General features: G+C 40.5%; 1 protein-coding gene across 1 annotated transcript in view; it reads left to right on the forward strand.

Moving 5' to 3' along the window:
* The first annotated feature begins 1,186 nt into the window (after positions 1 to 1,186).
* The window catches only part of BAZ1A (bromodomain adjacent to zinc finger domain 1A), a 93,698-nt gene continuing 76,076 nt past the window's right edge, over positions 1,187 to 18,808 (forward strand). The window contains exons 1-3 of the mRNA XM_082649267.1: positions 1,187 to 1,240; positions 1,685 to 1,855; positions 12,602 to 12,880. Of these exons, the coding sequence (XP_082505393.1) occupies positions 1,743 to 1,855; positions 12,602 to 12,880 (392 nt within the window). The 5' untranslated portion in view covers positions 1,187 to 1,240; positions 1,685 to 1,742. The remainder of the gene's footprint in view (positions 1,241 to 1,684; positions 1,856 to 12,601; positions 12,881 to 18,808) is intronic.

Raw genomic sequence — 18,808 nt, forward strand, 5'->3', positions numbered from 1 at the left:
TCCAATGTACATATGTACTTAATTTGAAGATACAAAGATGATCCCACATTTTTACAACTGAGATCATTTCATAGTATTAGTAATTAGTTACATCCTTTGTTGAAGGACTTCTTCAAACTTATTGTCTTTTAGACCCATTCTTACAGGTTAATCTGCAAATAAGCAAATGTCAAGGGCAGTAGCAAAAATGACCATTTAATACAAAGCTGGCAAACATTGGGAGTTATGTGTAGTTTCGAATATTTTTTACTTCAAAAGTCACACGTATTATATGCATTAAAATTAGTTCAACAAATGGAAATCATAGATATGGGAAAGTTGTTTTAGGGGAAATTTCACTAGTAAATTCATAATCTTTAAAATTCTGAGTGATTGAATTAAATACTGATCCCTTGCATAATATATTCAGCGGCGTATTCTAAATATTACTTTTTAAAGGTGTGGTTTTTAGTTTTAAATATGAATGGGTCCTATAGGCATGATGACATTTTCTGACGTATACTTTCTTGGTCTTTTCCTCTTTTAAGACTTTGACTGAATTGTCTTAAGTATTAAAGAGCACGGTGTCAAGAAAGGTATTTTCAAGATGAATGTTTATACAAGCAAAGTATTTTTTTAGACAGGTGAATTCTAATTCTGAAGAAGAAAATTTCAAAATACTGTTCACTTCTTATTCCTCATCTCTCTTCCCATCCTTAAAATACAAGTTAAATCTTAATTGGAATCCTTTTCCCATTGTGGAACCAAGCGCTGGTGTCAGACTTGAAGAGGAAGGCTTTACTTTGTTAGCTATTTGTTTGAAACCCCAGCTCTCTCCCCAGATCTTTGGGCTGATAATCGCAAACATGGAGGATGCTTCTGATTCTTCACAAGGGGTTGCTCCATTAATTAATAATGTAGCTCTCCCAGGCTCTCCGCCGTCTCTTCCTGTATCAGTGACAGGCTGTAAAAGTCATCGAGTAGCCAATAAAAAGGTAGAAGCGAGAAGTGAAAAGCTCCTCCCAACAGCTCTTCCTCCTTCTGAGCCGAAAGTAGATCAGAAACTTCCCAGGAGCTCCGAGAGGCGGGGAAGTGGCGGCGGGACGCGATCCCCCGCGAGGAGCCAGGCCGTGGCAGCGGGAGAAGCGGCGGCCGGAGGCGCGGAGGGGCCGGCGAGAAGCGACCCCCTGGGGGGACAGAGCCTCCCCTCGCCGCCTTTGTAGTTGAGAAGGTGGAGAAGTGGCAGCCGGCGTGCTTGCAGGTGAGGGGCTTGGTGTGGTCGCTCGGGAGCCGGCCGGCGCCGGCAGAGAAGTGTAGGCGAGCGGGGGAACAAAGCGGAGCGGCGCCGGGGTCCGCCCGCATCGAGCTCCCTAGCGGCGTCGGGCCGGCCGGCTGCGCGCCGAGCACGTTCTGAGCCCCGCGGCCGCAGGGGCTGGGGGAGGGGGCCGCTGCCGCTCCCGCACCGCCTGCCCGCGGCTGGGCGTTTGGCCCCATTGTGAACCGGCAGCCCGGCGTGCGGCGGTGGGGCGGCTCCGCTGGCTCAATACCCCGACCGCGACAGGAGCGACCTCAGCTCGGGTGGCAGCCGCAGCGCGTCAGTCACACAAAAGGCAGTCGAGCTTCCCCCCGCGCGCGGACCGGCCCACGCCGCCGCCGCCGAGCGCTCCCCACCTTACCGGCTTTCCTTTCCCTCCAATTTTGATAGGGAAGCGGGGCCGGCGCGGGCGGCCGAGGGTCCGGGTGAGCCCACGGGCGGACACGAGATGCCGCTGCTACACCGAAAGCCGTTTGTGAGCCAGAAGCCGCCCGCGGACTTGCGGCCCGACGAGGAAGTTTTCTACTGTAAAGTCACCAACGAGATCTTCCGCCACTACGAGTAAGGGCCGGGCCGGGCGCGGGGGGTGCGAGGGAGTGTGGGGACTCCCTCCCCAGCGTCCTTTTGTCTCTCCTTTTCCAAGACCCGGGTTTCTGGCGGGGCGACTGGAAAGTGACGGGTGGCCGCGGGCCCGCGTTTCTCTGGCCCCCGAGTCCGACACGGTGACTGAGCGGGGTCCCCGGGAGGCCCGACCGGCCGAGGCGCGCATGGGGAGAGCCGGCCGGGGCAGAGGAGGCTGGGGTCCCTGGCCGGCCGCGGGGACAGCTTGTAGTCGCGGCAGCCGCCCGGCCGCCGAGCGGCGGAAACTCCCCGCCTCGCCCCTCCCCGCCGCGGCCACACGCGCGCTACGGGGCCAGTTCCGGGATCCCCGCCCGGCGGCCGAGGGGATCCCCGCTCGGGTCAGCGGCATGGAGCCGCGGTCCCCCAGTCCGGGGAGGGAATCCCTGCCCCCGGGGGCAGGAAACGGCCGGGCTGGGCATCGTTTCCTCGGTCGGGAGTGGAGCCTGACGTTGGAGCTGCCCAGGGTAGCGGCGGGGGTGGGGTGGGAGCGGAGTTGAGACTCCGGGGAGGGGGCTCCCCGGCAAGCCCGGGACGCTAGAGCCTCCGCCGGCCGCCTCTGGTCGGGTGCGGCTAGGCCTCGGAGTGTGCGAAGCGAGCCGTGCGCTCTGTCACCGCCTCTTCTCGGTGACTAACTCCCGGCCCTGGGGAACTCGGCGTCTCCGCCCCCGGGAGACCGGGTGAGGAAGAAGTCGGGACTGGGCGGGGGAAAAGGAGGGGGAGAGAGCAGGGCCCTGGGCGCCCCCTCGTTTTCGGTTTTGCGTAGCCGGGAGCGCGGCGGTGGGAGTTGGGGGAGGGGGCTAAGACAAGTTCAACTCCAACCCCAGCCAGCCTCCTCTTTATCCCCCTGCGCATGGGGCCGCCAGACATGTGCCACTCGCTTTTGTTTTTACAAGAATCCGGAGCTGCTGCCTGTGTAGTTTCAACCCCTCAATTTTTAGTCCCTTGCCTGGTTTATCCCAAGAGATCCCCTTGTCCCGTGACACCAAATAACGGGGCGTTTTAGAGCTCTGTGTTTAAACAGGATCACCAAGTGAGAACCTGAATTGATCAATCGCTGAAACAGCCTGATCCTCCCTTTTTCTTATGCTTTATCCTCTCCACTCAGAAGGAGTCCCTTTGTGACTTAGAAACCAAGTGTTATAGCAACCAAATAAATTGTGTGTAGGAGGCACCTTTTCTGAGTGGGGGCTTGCTGGAGGGAGGGCGTTAAGCAAACTCAGCACCTGTCTGAGAAATGACTAGTGAAGTTAGAAAGGACAGTTCCTTTGAGCTTTTATTTTAAGCAAGCCTTCTTTTTTCTTCGGCTCCACAGGAGTTACACGTAAACATGTCATATCTAGAGAAGTTTTTCAGCAGACAGTACTTTTAAATACGAGTGCACATCTTACTCTGCTCCTGTACAGACTTGTTTTGTTACTCAAATAGAGTTCAGTCTTGTAACTACTTAAGTGAATTTGGATTAAGTAACTTGACAAGGATGATGTCTTACTTTTAAAGAAGATTTAGGTTAAAATCCTTGGTAATTCTGAATTTTTTTCAAGAAGTTGTATTTAAAAGCACGAACAAGATAGGAAATGGGCTTAAATTTAAACTTTTCTTCTTTTATGTAAGCAGTCTTTTTGAGACACTCTTCTCACTTTAGAAGGGAGCATAAATATGGCCCCTAGCCTCTTTGAATTTGAACACTTTTCAGATACTTAGGTTCTTGATGATAGAGGAGGAGATTTTTGGTATTCCAAACCTACCTTCCATTAATGTTAAGGAACTGTGTCCCCTGTAGTCTTATGACATTAAAATTAAAATGTTTTAATTTTGTCCTTTGTAGTCTTATGACATTAAAATTAAAATGTTTTGTTTTAATTAAAATGTCTTTGCTCTGTGCTGAAGCGTTTGGGTTTTTGGAAATAACAAGCAGTTTAAGAGAGGTGATTGGTTTGGGAGCAAAGATATTTAATCATTTACCCTGACCAAAGCAGAGCTACTGATGTTCTTAGCTATTAACGTTTATGACTTTGAATTGGCACAAAACTGGAAGAAGACTGCCATTTAATTGTGTTAAAATTTGGATTACTTTCTCTTAGATGATTACAAAGAGATCTTTCTAAAAATGCATTCATGGTGGATGGTATATGGTGGTCTGCAGATTATGGTAATCTGACCCTTGCCACAAGTCTGGAGAAACTATGAAGGAAACATCTGTTTTCACTAATTCGTTAAATCACAAATTGGTTTATGTGAATTTGTTTGAAGATTATCCTTTAAGTACATTATTTTGAATATTTTTCTTTTGTATTTGTCTGAAGATCACTATGCTCACCTATTTGCTCGGGTTTTTGATTTCTTGAATATAACTTTCTCTATCAGTCTCAAAGAGTTTTACTACATCTCCGCACCTTTTTCACTTCCCAGCATAATGCAAAGTAACTGCCTCTAACTCTGGTTAGTACAGGTTGCCAGTGACCTTTTAATTGCTAAATAGTGTTTTGTGTGTCTTACCTGATATCATAGCCTAACACTTCCTCCTTTGTCCTTCTAGCAGCAACGGTCACCCTTCATTTTATCTAGTGTAACATCTGCAGTTATTGCACGGTAATGCAATGTATTTGTTGCATCACATTTTCTCTTTTCCTAGACCCTGAGTTCTTTGAGACAGGGACTATGACAAAGATGGTTACTTGGTGATTATACAGTTCAAACTCCTTTATTTTGTTTGTTTGTTTTAACTATATGCTCTTTAATTGCTAGCTCTTGTTTGACCTGCTTTCCATAAATAAAGAAGACTCATTAAAAATAGCACATTAACTGTAGGTGAATGCATAAGCTAAAGTGCAAAAGAATGAAACTGGGCCACTGTCTTACACCATACACAAAAATTAACTCCAAATGGATTAAAGAATTGAACATAAGACCTGAAACCATAAAACTCCTAGAAGAAAACATAGGTGGTAAGCTCCTTGACATACATCTTGGCAATGATTTTTTTTTTGAATTCAACACCAAAAGCAATAAAAGCAAAAGTAAACTAGTGGGTGGGACTACGTCAAACTAAAAAGTGTCTTCACAGCAAAGGAAACCATTAACAAAATGAAAAGGCAGCCTACGAAATGGAAGAAAATATTTGTAAATCTCATATCTGACAAGGGACTAATACTCAAAATATACAAAGAGCTCATATAACTCAATAGCAAAAATACCAAAACAACTTGATTTAAAAATGGACAGAAGATCTGAACAGATATTTTTCCAGAGAAGATATTCAGAGAGCCAACAGGTGCTCTACATCATTAATCATCAAGGAAAGGCAAATCAAAGCCATAATGAGGTATCACTTCACACATGTTAGAATGGCTGTTATCAAAAAGACTAGAAATAACAAGTATTGGGGAGGATGTGGAGAAAAACAAACCCTCGTGCGCTATTGATAAGAATATAAATTGGTGCCGCCATTATGGGAAATAGTATGGGGGTTCCTCAAAAAATTACAAACAGAACTGCCATATTGATACAGCAATTCCATTTCTGGGTATTTATCCAAAGAAAATGAAAACACTAATTCGAAAAGATATATGCATCCTCATGTTCATTGCAGCATTATTTATAATAGCCAAGATATGGAAACAACCTAAGTGTCCATTGATGGATAAATGGGTGAAGAAGATGTACATATACACAATGGAATATTATTCAGTCTTAAAAAAGAATGAAATCTTGCCATTTACAGCAATACCTATGGACCTCAAGGGCATTATGCTAAGTGAAATGTTGGACAGAGAAAAGCAAATACCGTATGATCTCACTTATATATGGAACCTAGGGGAAAAAATATAAGAAAAACGAAGCTCGTAGATAAAGAGAACAGAATAAAGTGCATAGTTTAATCTTTTAAAGGAGATAAAAATTTATTCTGTAATTTAGTTAGCAGACAATAATTTTGTTTAAAAAAAATTTTTTTTTTGTCTGGATTGTTCAAATAAGGAGCAGTCAAGTCTGAACACCAGAAATTCTAGATTTGTGGGCTAGGAAAATGATTTGTATTACATAGTGACTTTAATCTCCTTAATAAAATGGCTTCTGTTTTTAGGCATTTAGACTCTTGGAATTGGAATGTATTTCCCATCTGTGAGTGAATCACACTTTTCATATACAATGTAGGAGTCTCTTCCACAACATCACTGACAGACCAGCTTATATTTCAATCTGGCTGTCCAGTGAAAAGTGTTTGACTAATTTATAAAGCATCCTGTTTTCATTGTTCATCAGCTCCTCAACTTGTTAATTCAGTCCTTTCAACTGTCCTCTTTTTACAGATGAGGAGGTTGGGATTGAGGCAGGAAGAGTAAGTCCAAGATCAGTTCAAAAACGACCTATCTAGCAACTGGTGACACTAGAGTTCTCACTCACATACCTAAGACTCTAGAGTTTTTCATATTTACCATCACATAATGCTTATTATAGAGAATTCTTCCTAATATTTGTTAAAGTTTGCATAAATATGCACCAAAAACATAGGGGCATTGCTTGGAATTCAAGCTGGCTGCCTAGATCTTTGTGAAGGTACCATGATCTACAGTCTGCTCAGACATTTGACTTTTTTACTACACTCCCAAGTGATTAAATTCTAGATACTGTATGTAAAAACCGGAATGCCATTAATTTATAGGGAAAAGGGCCCTTCACATAGACCAGTCCCCAAACTGATAATAAGCTATGTATGAAATCTAGTTATTATCAGAAGGCCCTTTCGTGAGCATAGGGTTTTCAAGGAGAGTAGGATAATCTTAATAGCTAGCGTCTTCAAGTTAGATGTTCAGCTCCTCTTTAGGAATAAGTCTGCCACATGGCCCAGGTATTTGGGTCTATGAGTCCTTTTTCTGTGGATGGTATAACAGAGATTCCTAAATACTTTTTTTTTCTTTTTTTTGCATTTTAACCTTTTATCTGCTTAGCAGGCTACCATGTTTCTTTTCTGCAGACGGGATATATCTATCAGTTATTTATAACACGCCACTCTAAAACTTAGTGGCTCAGAGAGCCATCCATTTTGTTTGCCCACTATTCTTTGGGTTGCCATTGTGGTTGCTGCTCATCTCTCTGTGCTCTCTCATTTAGGTGAAGTCAGATGAAGTCAGGCTTGGCTGAGGCTAGATGGAGTAAGAGGTGGCCTCAGTCATGTGTCAGGGACCTCAGCTGGGATGGCTTTTCTTTGTGTGTGTGTGTGTTTTCTAGCTTTATTCGGGTATAATTGACAAACAGAATTGTAACATATTTAAAGTGTACTATGTGATAATTTAATATACTGGGATGGCATTTCTCACCATGTGGTCTTTCATCCTCAGAAAGCAACTTGGGCTTCTTCTTCCAGAGACCTTGGTCTCAGAGTTCCAGGAGGGTGAGAGTAGACATCTCTCAATGTCATTTCTGTATTTTGTTGGTCAAAGCCAATCTCAGGTCCAGCCCAGATTCAAGGGGTGGTGAAATAGGCTCTACCTCTTGTGAGAAGAGTGTGAAAGTCATTTCTAAGGAGCCTGCACACCTTCAACCCTCTTTGCAAATAGTCTACCACTACGCAGCTGATAAGATTTTATACTTGGGGCATCCAGATTGGATTTTGGATGTTCACTGATAATCCTTCTACAGTTAATCCCTTTTCCTAACCTCCTTCCCAATGCCAAACTTTCTCTTCAAAGATTCTCAGGTCTTATATGTGTTCTTCTGACATTGTTGCTCTACCGTACAGGTTATTCTTCTGTGTATTCTTCTAGGATCTCTCTGCGAAAAGGGTACCTAAGCAGTAAGAATTGATACGTTTATTGAGTGCACATATAGTATGTTGGGCATACTGTATTATTTAATTTTCATATTAACTGTTTATGGAACACATTGTTCCCATTTTACAGAAGGGGAACCAGGTTCAGTGAAGTTTGTATAAATTACCCAAGTCATATTGTACAAGTGACAAAGCTGAGATTCAGATACTTTGCTTTCTTCTTCCCATTCACATGTGTACTTTCTCTTTTTAGATAAACATAAAAGTATATGTGGACTGCCGATGAGAATATATTTGCTTATTCTTGACACTGTACTTTGGAAAGTCTTTGGAAATGCTGAGATAATTTGTCCCCCTCTAGTGAGAAGTGATTGTATGTCTATAACACAGTGGCATAAATCACATATGTTCTGAGGAGCCAGTGTAATGGAAACATAGAAAATGGAACTGATAGAAAATGGAACTGATAACTGCTGGGGAATTGAGGATGCCCTCAGATAGGAGATAACATATGAGTTGGGTCCTGAAAGATGGAGCTATAATGTTTCACCTTTGTTGATTTCTACTTAAGTCTTCATTGTCTAGATTTTAAAAATCTGTATTGCTGTTCCTCACCATAATGTCATCTGCAGATTTTAGGAGCCTGCCTTGTATGTCAGTATCTTAAGTTCGTCTGAGGCAGCACTAAGTAAAGTGCAAAGTAATAGTAAAGTGTTTTTTTAAACTAAGCTTTATAATTGAACTTTCCCCCTCACCATTTATGAATAAATGTAATAAATGTAATTTTCATCTAGCAGTTATTTCTCCCTCTAAGGCATGTATAGTCTGCCATGCCCATGATCACCTAATGTCCTGCTCTTGTAACCCCTTCAGTGAAGGAAATTGTTAGAACAGCCCGTGCTGTCTTTTAGCAATTACTACTTTTCTAAGCTTATAAACCATACTTTCCTTCTCTTGCATACCATATGCTGTTTTAGTCAGGAATTGTGTTAGTTTTTAGCCTATGGCTGCATTTCTCAGTTACTGATTATTTTGTAGACAGAGGAGTTTGCTTATGTCCCTTAGATCTTTTCTGCAGTATTGGGCTGTATCTCTCTTACCTTGCTTTACGTCTAGTTAATGCATTTTGGGCCATTAAGTAAATAGAGTATGCTTTGCATTTATCTTTTCTGAATTGTATTTGGTTTCTGGTTTTTATGTCACTTCATTCTTAATCTTATTCTTTTAGGTTTTTAGTTTTCCAAATACTCAGCAAGTTAACAGTATGTTGCCCTTTGTTCCTTAATTTGTTGACTTTGTTTTAGAAGTGTGTTCTTACCAGTACTTGACCTGGTAACTCAGAAGCAATTTTTCCTTAAGAAATAATGGCAAAGGGCAGAGGTCATCAAACTTTTTCTTAAAGGGCCAGATAGTCAATATTTTAGGCTTTTCAGGCCATTAGATGTCTGTTGCACCAACCCAACTCTACAGATGTAGTGAGGAGGCAGTCATAGGCAATACCTAAAGATGTGGGTGTGGCTGTGTTCCAATAAAACTTGACAAACAGGTGGAAGTCTGGATTTGACCTCCGGGCCAGTAGTACGCTCATCTCTAGTAAAGAGGATTGTTGAAGGAATGTAGCAATAAATTGGAGACATAATAACCTGTATTAGTCTAAACTGATATAAAATAGTACTTTGTGTTGTATAAAGTTTTACTCACAATAATAAAAATGTGCTGCTTGTAAGATTTTCGTTATTTATATTCTTATAATATTGAAATTGAAGAGGCACTGTAACCTATCCCCTAGAGTTTCAGCATTACTAACAAAATCCTACACATTTGAATGTGTATGTTGAATGGGTGAAGAGCAGAATATAGAAGTGGATGTAAGTGAAGGTGTGTAATGTTAGAGATGGTGCCATGATGAACAGGGAGTGATGAATAGGGAGAAGTAGCCTTGGGCTTTATTTCCCTTGCTTTAAAATGGCCACTGTGAAAGAAAATTCCAATAAAAATTAATTTAAAAAGATGGCCGCTGTGGTAGTGTGTCCTGCCTCCCTCCTCCTGAGGGTGGATCTTTGTGCACAGCAGGACTATAATGTTAGACCTTTGTAGGGTAGATAGACACAAAGGAAACAAACAGAACAAACACTTTGCAGGAGGCTCTGGGAACCTGGGTGAAGAAGGGTAGCTGTACTGTCGCTGGTTACTGTCTATCCACGTTTAGTGGAGGTTTGTGGCACTTGTGCCATTCTTCTCCTTGGTATTTTGAACAATGGTAACAAATCTAAACAGAATAGTGTTTATTGCAGCTGAGTCTAAAGTCTGTCCCCCTGCAATGGCAGCAAATACCCCAGGCTATCAAATACCCACCTGCTATGGCTAGAGCTGTGCTGTCCAATGCAGGAGCCATTGGTTATTAAGAACTTGAAAGGTGACTAGTCAGAATTAAGATGCGCAGTAAATGTAAAATACATACTGGATTTTGAAGACTTGGTACCAAAAAGAAAAAATAAACTATTTCAATATTGATTACATATTGAACTATTTTGGAATATATTGGGTTAAATAAAATATATTAATTTCATTAGTATGTCTTTAAAAATTTTTAAATGTGGCCACTAGAAAATTTTAAATTATATGTGTAGCTAGCATTCTACTTTTGATAGCACTAGCTTAGAGACTAGTTAATATATAACATCTAGATTTGAAATATATTTTTCTTACAGTTGACCATGGATAAGGAGGGCTGATGGTAAAGTTATACACAGATTTTTGACTGTGTGGAGATAGCACCTCTATCCTTCCCTCCCCCCATAGTTCAAAGGTCACCTGTAGTACTAGATAAATAGTTTAAATTATTAGAATATCTCACACACATGATATATGTGGCTTGGGAATCTGTGTTTGTTTCTAAAGGAAAAAGTTTAAAACTTTTATAAAGCTTTCTAAGTGAACTGCAGTTTTAGGCAGTAAAAATTAAATAAGACCTCTTTCAAGATCCATCCATTCATTCATTTTATTTTGCCCTGTTGATAACCCTCTATTGGGTATGTCTGTTGCCTCTCACTTAGCTATTTATCTGACATAGATTTTATTATAAGAATCAAATTATATTCATTTTTTTCCTCCGGCATTTTTTCCTTCAACTCCACTTTTCCTTTTCATCCTAACTCTTCATGCCAGTTCCTCCCAAAGATGTTCTAGCATTTCTTGATCTTTTGTGCCTGCCTCTCCTCCTTCCCTTCCTCTGAATTCCCGAAGGATATCTGCCTCTGTTTTGTAAAGATAATCACTTTTTACTTTGTATTTTAATGATATACACCCATTATCCCCATTACTAAATGGTACATACTTCAAAAGGATTTCCCTTGTACTGAATTAGTCATGTAAGTTGACATATGTATATTATTATCTCTTTAGATCTCATTTATGTTAAGGTATGATTAGTTTCTCTTTACTTCCGTAGATTTCATTTTTTGTTGTTCTCATAGAATCTACAGACAAATATGCAAATGAAACTATCTTAATGGAATTACTCCAAATCTTCTTTGGAGATCAGACTACTACAGGGGTAACCTGTACAGATACACTAACAAGGAAATAAACATGTAACAGTTTTAATAGTTTTTAGAATGATGAGAAGGAAAGGGGTATTTCAGGAAGGAGAAAAAGTTAGAGAATAGTGAATTATGTTGGTTACATATGTTGAAAAGTAGACTGAAATGTAGAGGCGGGCAAAATATTTACCCATATCTTAACCACTTAGAGGCAACTACTGTTAATCTTTTTGCATATGTCTAACCTTTTCTGTTTAAAAAATATTTTTATTATAAAAACAATATGAATACATGCTCATTATAAAAATTCAAACAATATGGAACTATTTAGAATAACAAATTCTCCTCTTCCCAGTCCCTCCCTTTCTCCATAGGGAACATCTGTTTATGGTATTTGTATAAATACGATCATTTGCACGTTTTTGCTATTATTATAATTAATGCATTTGGAATTATGTCATTCAGTGATTTTGAGTTTTTTTCTCTTTAATATACCTTAGAAATCTTTCCATATAGTAGATCTCTCACATTTTAAAAATGACTGAATAGAGTTTTTGAAAAGAAATTAGTGCTTATAGTAAGAAATCCTAACTGCAGAAAAGCACTGGGTAGAATGGTCCCTAAGTCCCATCCCCATTCTAGAGCTGTTACCTTGATTTTTGTATAACATTCCAGGAATGTTTTATGCTTCCTTAAGTTATCTTTCGCTACTTTCCTTCCTTCCTTCCTTCTTTCCTTCCTTCTACCCTTTCTTTTTCTTCCTTTCTCTTTTTTAATTTTAACACAGGTGGAACTGTATTATATATATTGTTTGGATAAGCTTTTACTTTGAAAAAATATGGGAGGGAAGCAGACTGGAAAGTTGTTTTCCCTGTTTACATTATTTAAGAACTCTCCTTCTGTTTCATGACTGTGATTTTTCATTATATGAAGTACTATAATTTATTCAACTTTTCTCTTATTGTTTGATGCTTAGATTTCCCAGTTTTTCACTATTATGTTAAAACCTTTCAAAATTCATAGTTAAGTGCTTGAATTGACAATGTTTTGACTGCTTTGGAACAAAAAGCTTAAAAATTAGAAGGAAAAAAGAAAGGTTGAGTTTATTTTGTTTCACTTCAGTTTCAAAACTGATAGAAATCAAAATCCAATTTTGGCTGAATGTACCTGTAAATTGCAAAATATAAATGTCTAGTTTAAATATACTTTTTCTTATGTTTGTAATATTAATGTGTAAGTTGACCAGTTACTAAACTTTTGTTTGAGTTCTATGAGTCTATGTAAAATTTTGCAATAAAGGAACAATCCTTTATCAGCTTTTAATGTAAAATTTGTGAAATGATAGGTAATGCGTTTTTGTTTTTGTTTTTTAATCAGTGACTTTTTTGAACGAACTATTCTGTGCAACAGTCTGGTGTGGAGTTGTGCTGTGACGGGTAGACCTGGACTGACCTATCAGGAAGCACTTGAGTCAGAAAAAAAAGCAAGACAGAATCTTCAGAGTTTTCCAGAACCACTAATTATTCCAGTTTTATACTTGACCAACCTTACCCATCGTTCACGCTTACATGAAATTTGTGATGATATTTTTGCGTATGTCAAGGATCGATATTTTGTTAAAGAAACTGTGGAAGTCAGTAGGAACAATGGTGCAAGGTAAAGTACTTTTAATTTTTTCTTTTGTTATACATACATTCACATTGATCAAATTCAAAGTACACACAGGGATGAACTGAGGAAAAGCTTACCTTTTACTCTTTTCCACCTACCATGTTACCCTCCCCCAAGATAGCCCTTGTATTAACAGTTTCTTATTTATTTTTCCAAAGCTAATTTTTATATAGACCACCAAAAACATGTACATACGCGTGCACGCACACACACACACACACACACACACACACACACAATCTCCTGCTCCTTTCAACGCGAAAGGTAACATACTGTAGTTTATACCTTTTTTCACTCAAAATATCTTGAAGATTAGTCTATTACTTTATAAACCACCTTCCTTCTCTTTCTTATTTACTGTATGTTCTATTATATCGAAGTTTCACCTCTATTTAAGAGTAAAAAATCTTAAAGATATCTACTGTGTTCTCATTACGTTACCTATTAGTTTGAATATGCCTGTATTTCTTGCTGGGTTTTAGTAGTTCTTTGATAAGATGAAGACTGAATTTTATATACTCTACTAAGTTCTTTTCTCTTTTACCCAGGTCTTCAAGAAAAAAGTGGGTTTTTCATATTGCAAAGTTAAATTGAGTTTATCTATGGTACTAAATTAAAAAGTATCATTGCTTTCCTGAAATCTTAAGCATTTATGATTGGCTAGTCACTGATATTTATTACAGTAATCCTTATTTGCATTAAAACTTTTTATAGCCTCCTGACTTTTGAGGCAGTGACTATTTTGGGATGCTTTTCCCCCTTTGTTAACCTGAATAAAAATTTTTTTCTTTTTGAATTTTATTTTTTTAATATTTATTTATTTGTTTGGCTGCACTGAGTCTTCGTTGCAGCATGTGGGATCTTTCGTTGTGGCGCATGAGCTCTTCTTTGCGGCGTGTGGGCTCAGTAGTTGTGGCACACAGGCTTAGTTGCCCTGCAGCGTGTGGTATCTTAGTTCCCAGACCAGGGATCGAACCCACGTCCCCTGCATTGGAAGGCTGATTCTTAACCACTGGACCACCAGGGAAGGCCCTCTTTTTGAATTTTAAACTTTAGCAGTCAAAACTTACTATATATGTTCTTAATTATATGTCAATAATTATGTTCTTTATTATCTTGTTTTGGAGAATCATCATGAGTTTTTATGTAATTTCAGAATAATGTCTTTAATGTAATCCATTTTAGTTATTAAATGCTACTCTGCATGAATCTTAAACATCCAGGAGGTGTTTATATTAAGATCTGAATTTGCTTGGATTTGATTTTGGTGAAGAATTGAAGAAGTTCTTTTTTTTTTTTGTGGTACGCGGGCCTCTCAGTGTTGCGGCCTCTCCCGTTGTGGAGCACAGGCTCCGGACGTGCAGGCTCAGCGGCCATGGCTCACGGGCCCAGCCGCTCCGCGGCGTGTGGGATCTTCCCGGACCAGGGCACGAACCCGCGTCCCCTGCATCGGCAGGCGGACTCTCAACCACTGCGCCACCAGGGAAGCCCAATAAGTTCTTTTTTTAATTGTAGAAGCAACAAATGGTAAAAATTGAAGGATTTTTCATTTGTCTCATGACTTTTGGGAAAAAAATCTTTATTTTCAAGAGGAAAGATTGATATGTCACCAGTAATCCCACCAAGAACATACCAATCTATATCACCAAAAGGAATAATAGGGCCTGTTTGGGGACCAGGACAATTTTTTTTTCTCCTTATAGTCATTGTTTTATTTGACTTATGCCAAAAGTGTTTTCTAACTTAAAAATCATTGGGATACGTTAACCTTTAACATTAGGTTAAATATTGCTTACGTCTAGAAATATAGTTGTTCAGTGTTTTTTGTATAGCTTTTTTTGGTTGTACCTTAAAAATGGGCTTCAGATAGTTGTAGCTTTAATGACAGTAGTAAACTAGGGTACATTGTAGAAATGGGAAATCTAAGAGTCACAATTTTATTGATTATTCATTAGAAACATACTTCTTCAGACTTCCGTGGTGGCACAGAGGTTAAGAACCCTCCTACCAATGCAGGGGACACGGGTTGGATCCCTGGTCTGGGAAGATCCAACATGCCGTGGAGCAACTGAGCCCGTGTGCCACAACTACTGAGCCTGCACTCTAGAGCTGGAGAGCCACAACTACTGAGCCCTCGTGCCACAACTACTGAAGCCCATGCACTTAGAGCCTATGCTCTGCAACAAAGGAAGCCACTGCAGTGAGAAGCCCGCACACTGCAACGAAGAATAGCACTCGCTTGCTGCAACTAGAGAAAACCCGCGTGCAGCAATGAAGAGCCAACGCAGCCAAAAATAAAATTAATTAATTAATTAAAAAAAAAGAATCCTAGGGGCTTCCCTGGTGGCGCAGTGGTTGAGGGTCCGCCTGCTGATGCAGGGGACACGGCTTCGTGCTCTGGTCCGGGAGGATCCCACATGCCGCGGAGCGGCTGGGCCCGTGAGCCATGGCCGCTGAGCCTGCGCGTCTGGAGCCTGTGCTCCGCAGCAGGAGAGGCCGCAGTGGTGGGAGGCCCGCGTACCACACACACACAAAAAAGAATCCTATAGTGGATTCAATGTGAACCTCAAAAAGAAAAGAAGAAAACACACTTCTTCTGGCTTACTGGCCATTCTTAATCTTTGTGCAGGAAAGGAGAAATCTTGGATGACTCATTGAATTTTTTGCCTTCAGCAGCTGGGTAGATGGTAAGATGCAGAGGCCTCAGGAAGTAATACTATCAGAGTCTAGCCATCTTTGCTCTCATCTCAGACCCAGATATTCCTGATTGCTCTGATTTTGCCTTTCACGGACATGTTGCTTAGGTGATTCATGAGTGTCACATAGAAGCTAGACACTAGTTACTGGGGATATAACAAGGATTAAGATGTCCTTAAAGAGTTCAGTGAAGGGAGAGACAAACATGTCAACTTGCCGGGTATTAAAATAAACGTATGAACGAGGTAATTCAGAAGCATCCAGGTCCAGAATGCCATAGAGGCTAGCCCTGGGTTCCCTAGACTCACACTAACACTGGTTATTTTAGTCTTTTCATCTTTGCCAAATCTGATGATATCTCAGTGTTTATTTGCTTTTCAGGTCCTTTGCTCATTTTACTTTTGGCTTTTTTGTCATCAGTAGATTTATGAAAGGTCTTTGTTAAATACTAGGCATATTAAACTCTTTGTCACTTTGTTGCAAATATTTTTGTTTCATTTTTTGCTTTTTCTTAAATGTGTGGTAAATGTAAAAAGGACTTTGGGGCTTCCCTGGTGGTGCGGTGGTTGAGAGTCTGCCTGCCGATGCAGGGGACACGGGTTCATGCCCCGGTCCGGGAGGATCCCACATGCCGCGGAGCTGCTGGGCCCCGTGAGCCATGGCCGCTGAGCCTGCGCGTCCGGAGCCTGGGCTCCGCAATGGGAGAGGCCAGAACAGTGAGAGGCCCGCGCACCGCAAAACAAACAAACAAAAAAAAACAAAACTTAAAAATATGTATAAAGAATAATGATAGAATAAGGGAATAATGAATAAAACTTCAATAAATACACATTCAACACTTGGTTTTAATAGAATACCTTTATCTTTGATGTTTGTTTATAGTTGGAGAAAAGTTTTTTAGTTTTATGGAAAGCAGAATTGTGTGATAGTGAAGGGTTTAGGCTTTGGAGTCTGACTGACCTTGTTGGACAATGACATCCTTTCAGGTTATTGTGAGACTAAAATGAGAGTGTGTTGGGGGGTGCACATTTTTGAATTGCTGTATAAGTAGAATATAGTGGCATTTTACTAGGGGAATAATGCTCCTGTTGGCCCAAGAGGGTTATATGGAAGTTAGTATTTTTCTTCTATTATTGGCTAGGTTTTCTGTTATTTTATATTATAATTAAGCTTCAAGCCTGACTTGAGATTTCTGCAACTTTCGATACTAGTTCCTGCATACACCTTTATCCTTTCACCTTTTTAACTTAAATTTCCGTTAAAATAACTTAAATATATAAACTTGACTAGATTTCCTTTGGTTGGAGTTGTACCTCTCCCATCTACGTACTACTTGTGTAACTTTTGGGGAAGTTATTTAACATCACTTATCTCTTCTTTGTGTATGTAGTAGAATTATTGTGAAGATTGACTGAGATGTTGTATGTGATGCTCCATGCACACAGGAAGTATTCAATAAATGACAAGTAAAAAGAGGCTTTTTCCGTTTTGATTTTTTTGGTTCTCTGTCATGCTTGTAAACTCTTACTCTATTACACTGATACGAGGAGAGGACTTGGCATGATGTTTTTCATTTGGAAAGTGCTCTAGACCCCAAGGAACATGTGTCCCTTCTGGCTTCACATCTGCTTGTGTAACTTTGGGATGAGTTCAGTTTTGAGGTGATGATGCTAGTGATAAGGTTCTTGCGTCCTCAGGGGGTCAACTAGGGCAAATCCAGCTTCAGTGCTGAGAGAAGGTCCAGGTTGAGTTTCCTCAGTATCCCTGTTGACTTTTATCTGCAGGCTCCTGTGGCTTTTGTATCTGACTGTGGCTTGAGGCTTATCCTTCCAGGGCTTATTTAGAGAATTCAGTGGATTTCTCCCAGTGGCTGAGAAATAGCAGGCACTTACTATCTTCATGGGATCCGTAGGATCTGCAGTATGAGATGTCTGTGCTCCTACTCCCACTTTCCACTCTTTGAAAGTTAGAATGTGACGTTAGAAGAATTTGCTTCCACAGGACATACATCTCCCTCTGCTTTTTAAGTTAAATGTGCTTTATTGAGATATTCACACACTGTAAAATTCGCCCATTTAAAGTGTACAATTCAGTGGGTTTTAGTTATGTGATGATTTCCACTAATTCCAGAATATTTTCATCACCCCAGTAAGTCCTGTACCAATTAGCAGGCCCTCCCCACTGCACTCTCTCCTCAGCCCCTGGCAACCGCTAATCTGTTTTCTGTCTCTCTGGATTTGCCTATTCTGGACATTTCATATATGTGGAATCATAAAGTATGTACCTTTCTGTGTTTGGTTTCTTTCACTTAACTATAATGTTTTCAAGGTTCATCTGAGTTGTAGCATGTATCAGTATTTTATTTCTTTTTATTGATAAAGAAATTCTGCTGTATGGATCTATCACATTTTGTTTATCCATTTGTCAGTTAATATATATTTGAGCTTCCACTTTTGGACAATTATAAATAATGCTGTTACAAACATTTCTGTACAAGTTTTTGTGTGAACATATGTTTACAGTTCTCTTGGGTATATACCTAGAAGTAGAATTGCTAAGTCATTTGGTAACTCTATGTTTAGCATTTGAGGAATCTCCAAACTTTTCCAAAGCAGTTGCATCATTTTACATTCCTACTAGCAATGTATGAGAGTTCCAGTTTGTCCACATCCTCATCAAGCCATATGTATGGACAATTTATTATTGTCCGTCTTTTTTATTTTGCCATCCTAGTGGGTGTGAAGTGGTATCTCATTGTAGTTTTGATTTGCATTTCCCTAGTGACTAATAATGTTGAGCATCATTTTATGTACTTATTGATCATTTGTGTATCTTCTTTGGAGAAATGTCTTCTCTGGTCCTTTGCCCATCTTTAAATTGGGTTATTTATCTTTTTATTACCGAGTTGTAAGAGTTGTTTGTGATTTGGGGTATAAGTCCCTTAGCAGATATATGATTTGCAGATATTTGCTCCCATTCTGTGAGTTGTCTTTTCACTTTTTTTTTTTTTTTTTTTTTTTTTTTGCGGTACGCGGGCCTCTCACTGTTGTGGCCTCTCCCGTTGCGGAGCACAGGCTCCGGACACGCAGGCTCAGCGGCCATGGTTCACGGACCTATCTGCTCCGTGGCATGTGGGATCTTCCCGGACCGGGGCACGAACCCGTGTCCCCTGCATCGGCAGGCGGACTCTCAACCACTGTGCCACCAGGGAAGCCC

This window comes from Grampus griseus (assembly GCF_964374135.1).
Source record: "Grampus griseus genome assembly, chromosome: 2".
Taxonomy (NCBI): Eukaryota; Metazoa; Chordata; class Mammalia; order Artiodactyla; family Delphinidae; genus Grampus; species Grampus griseus.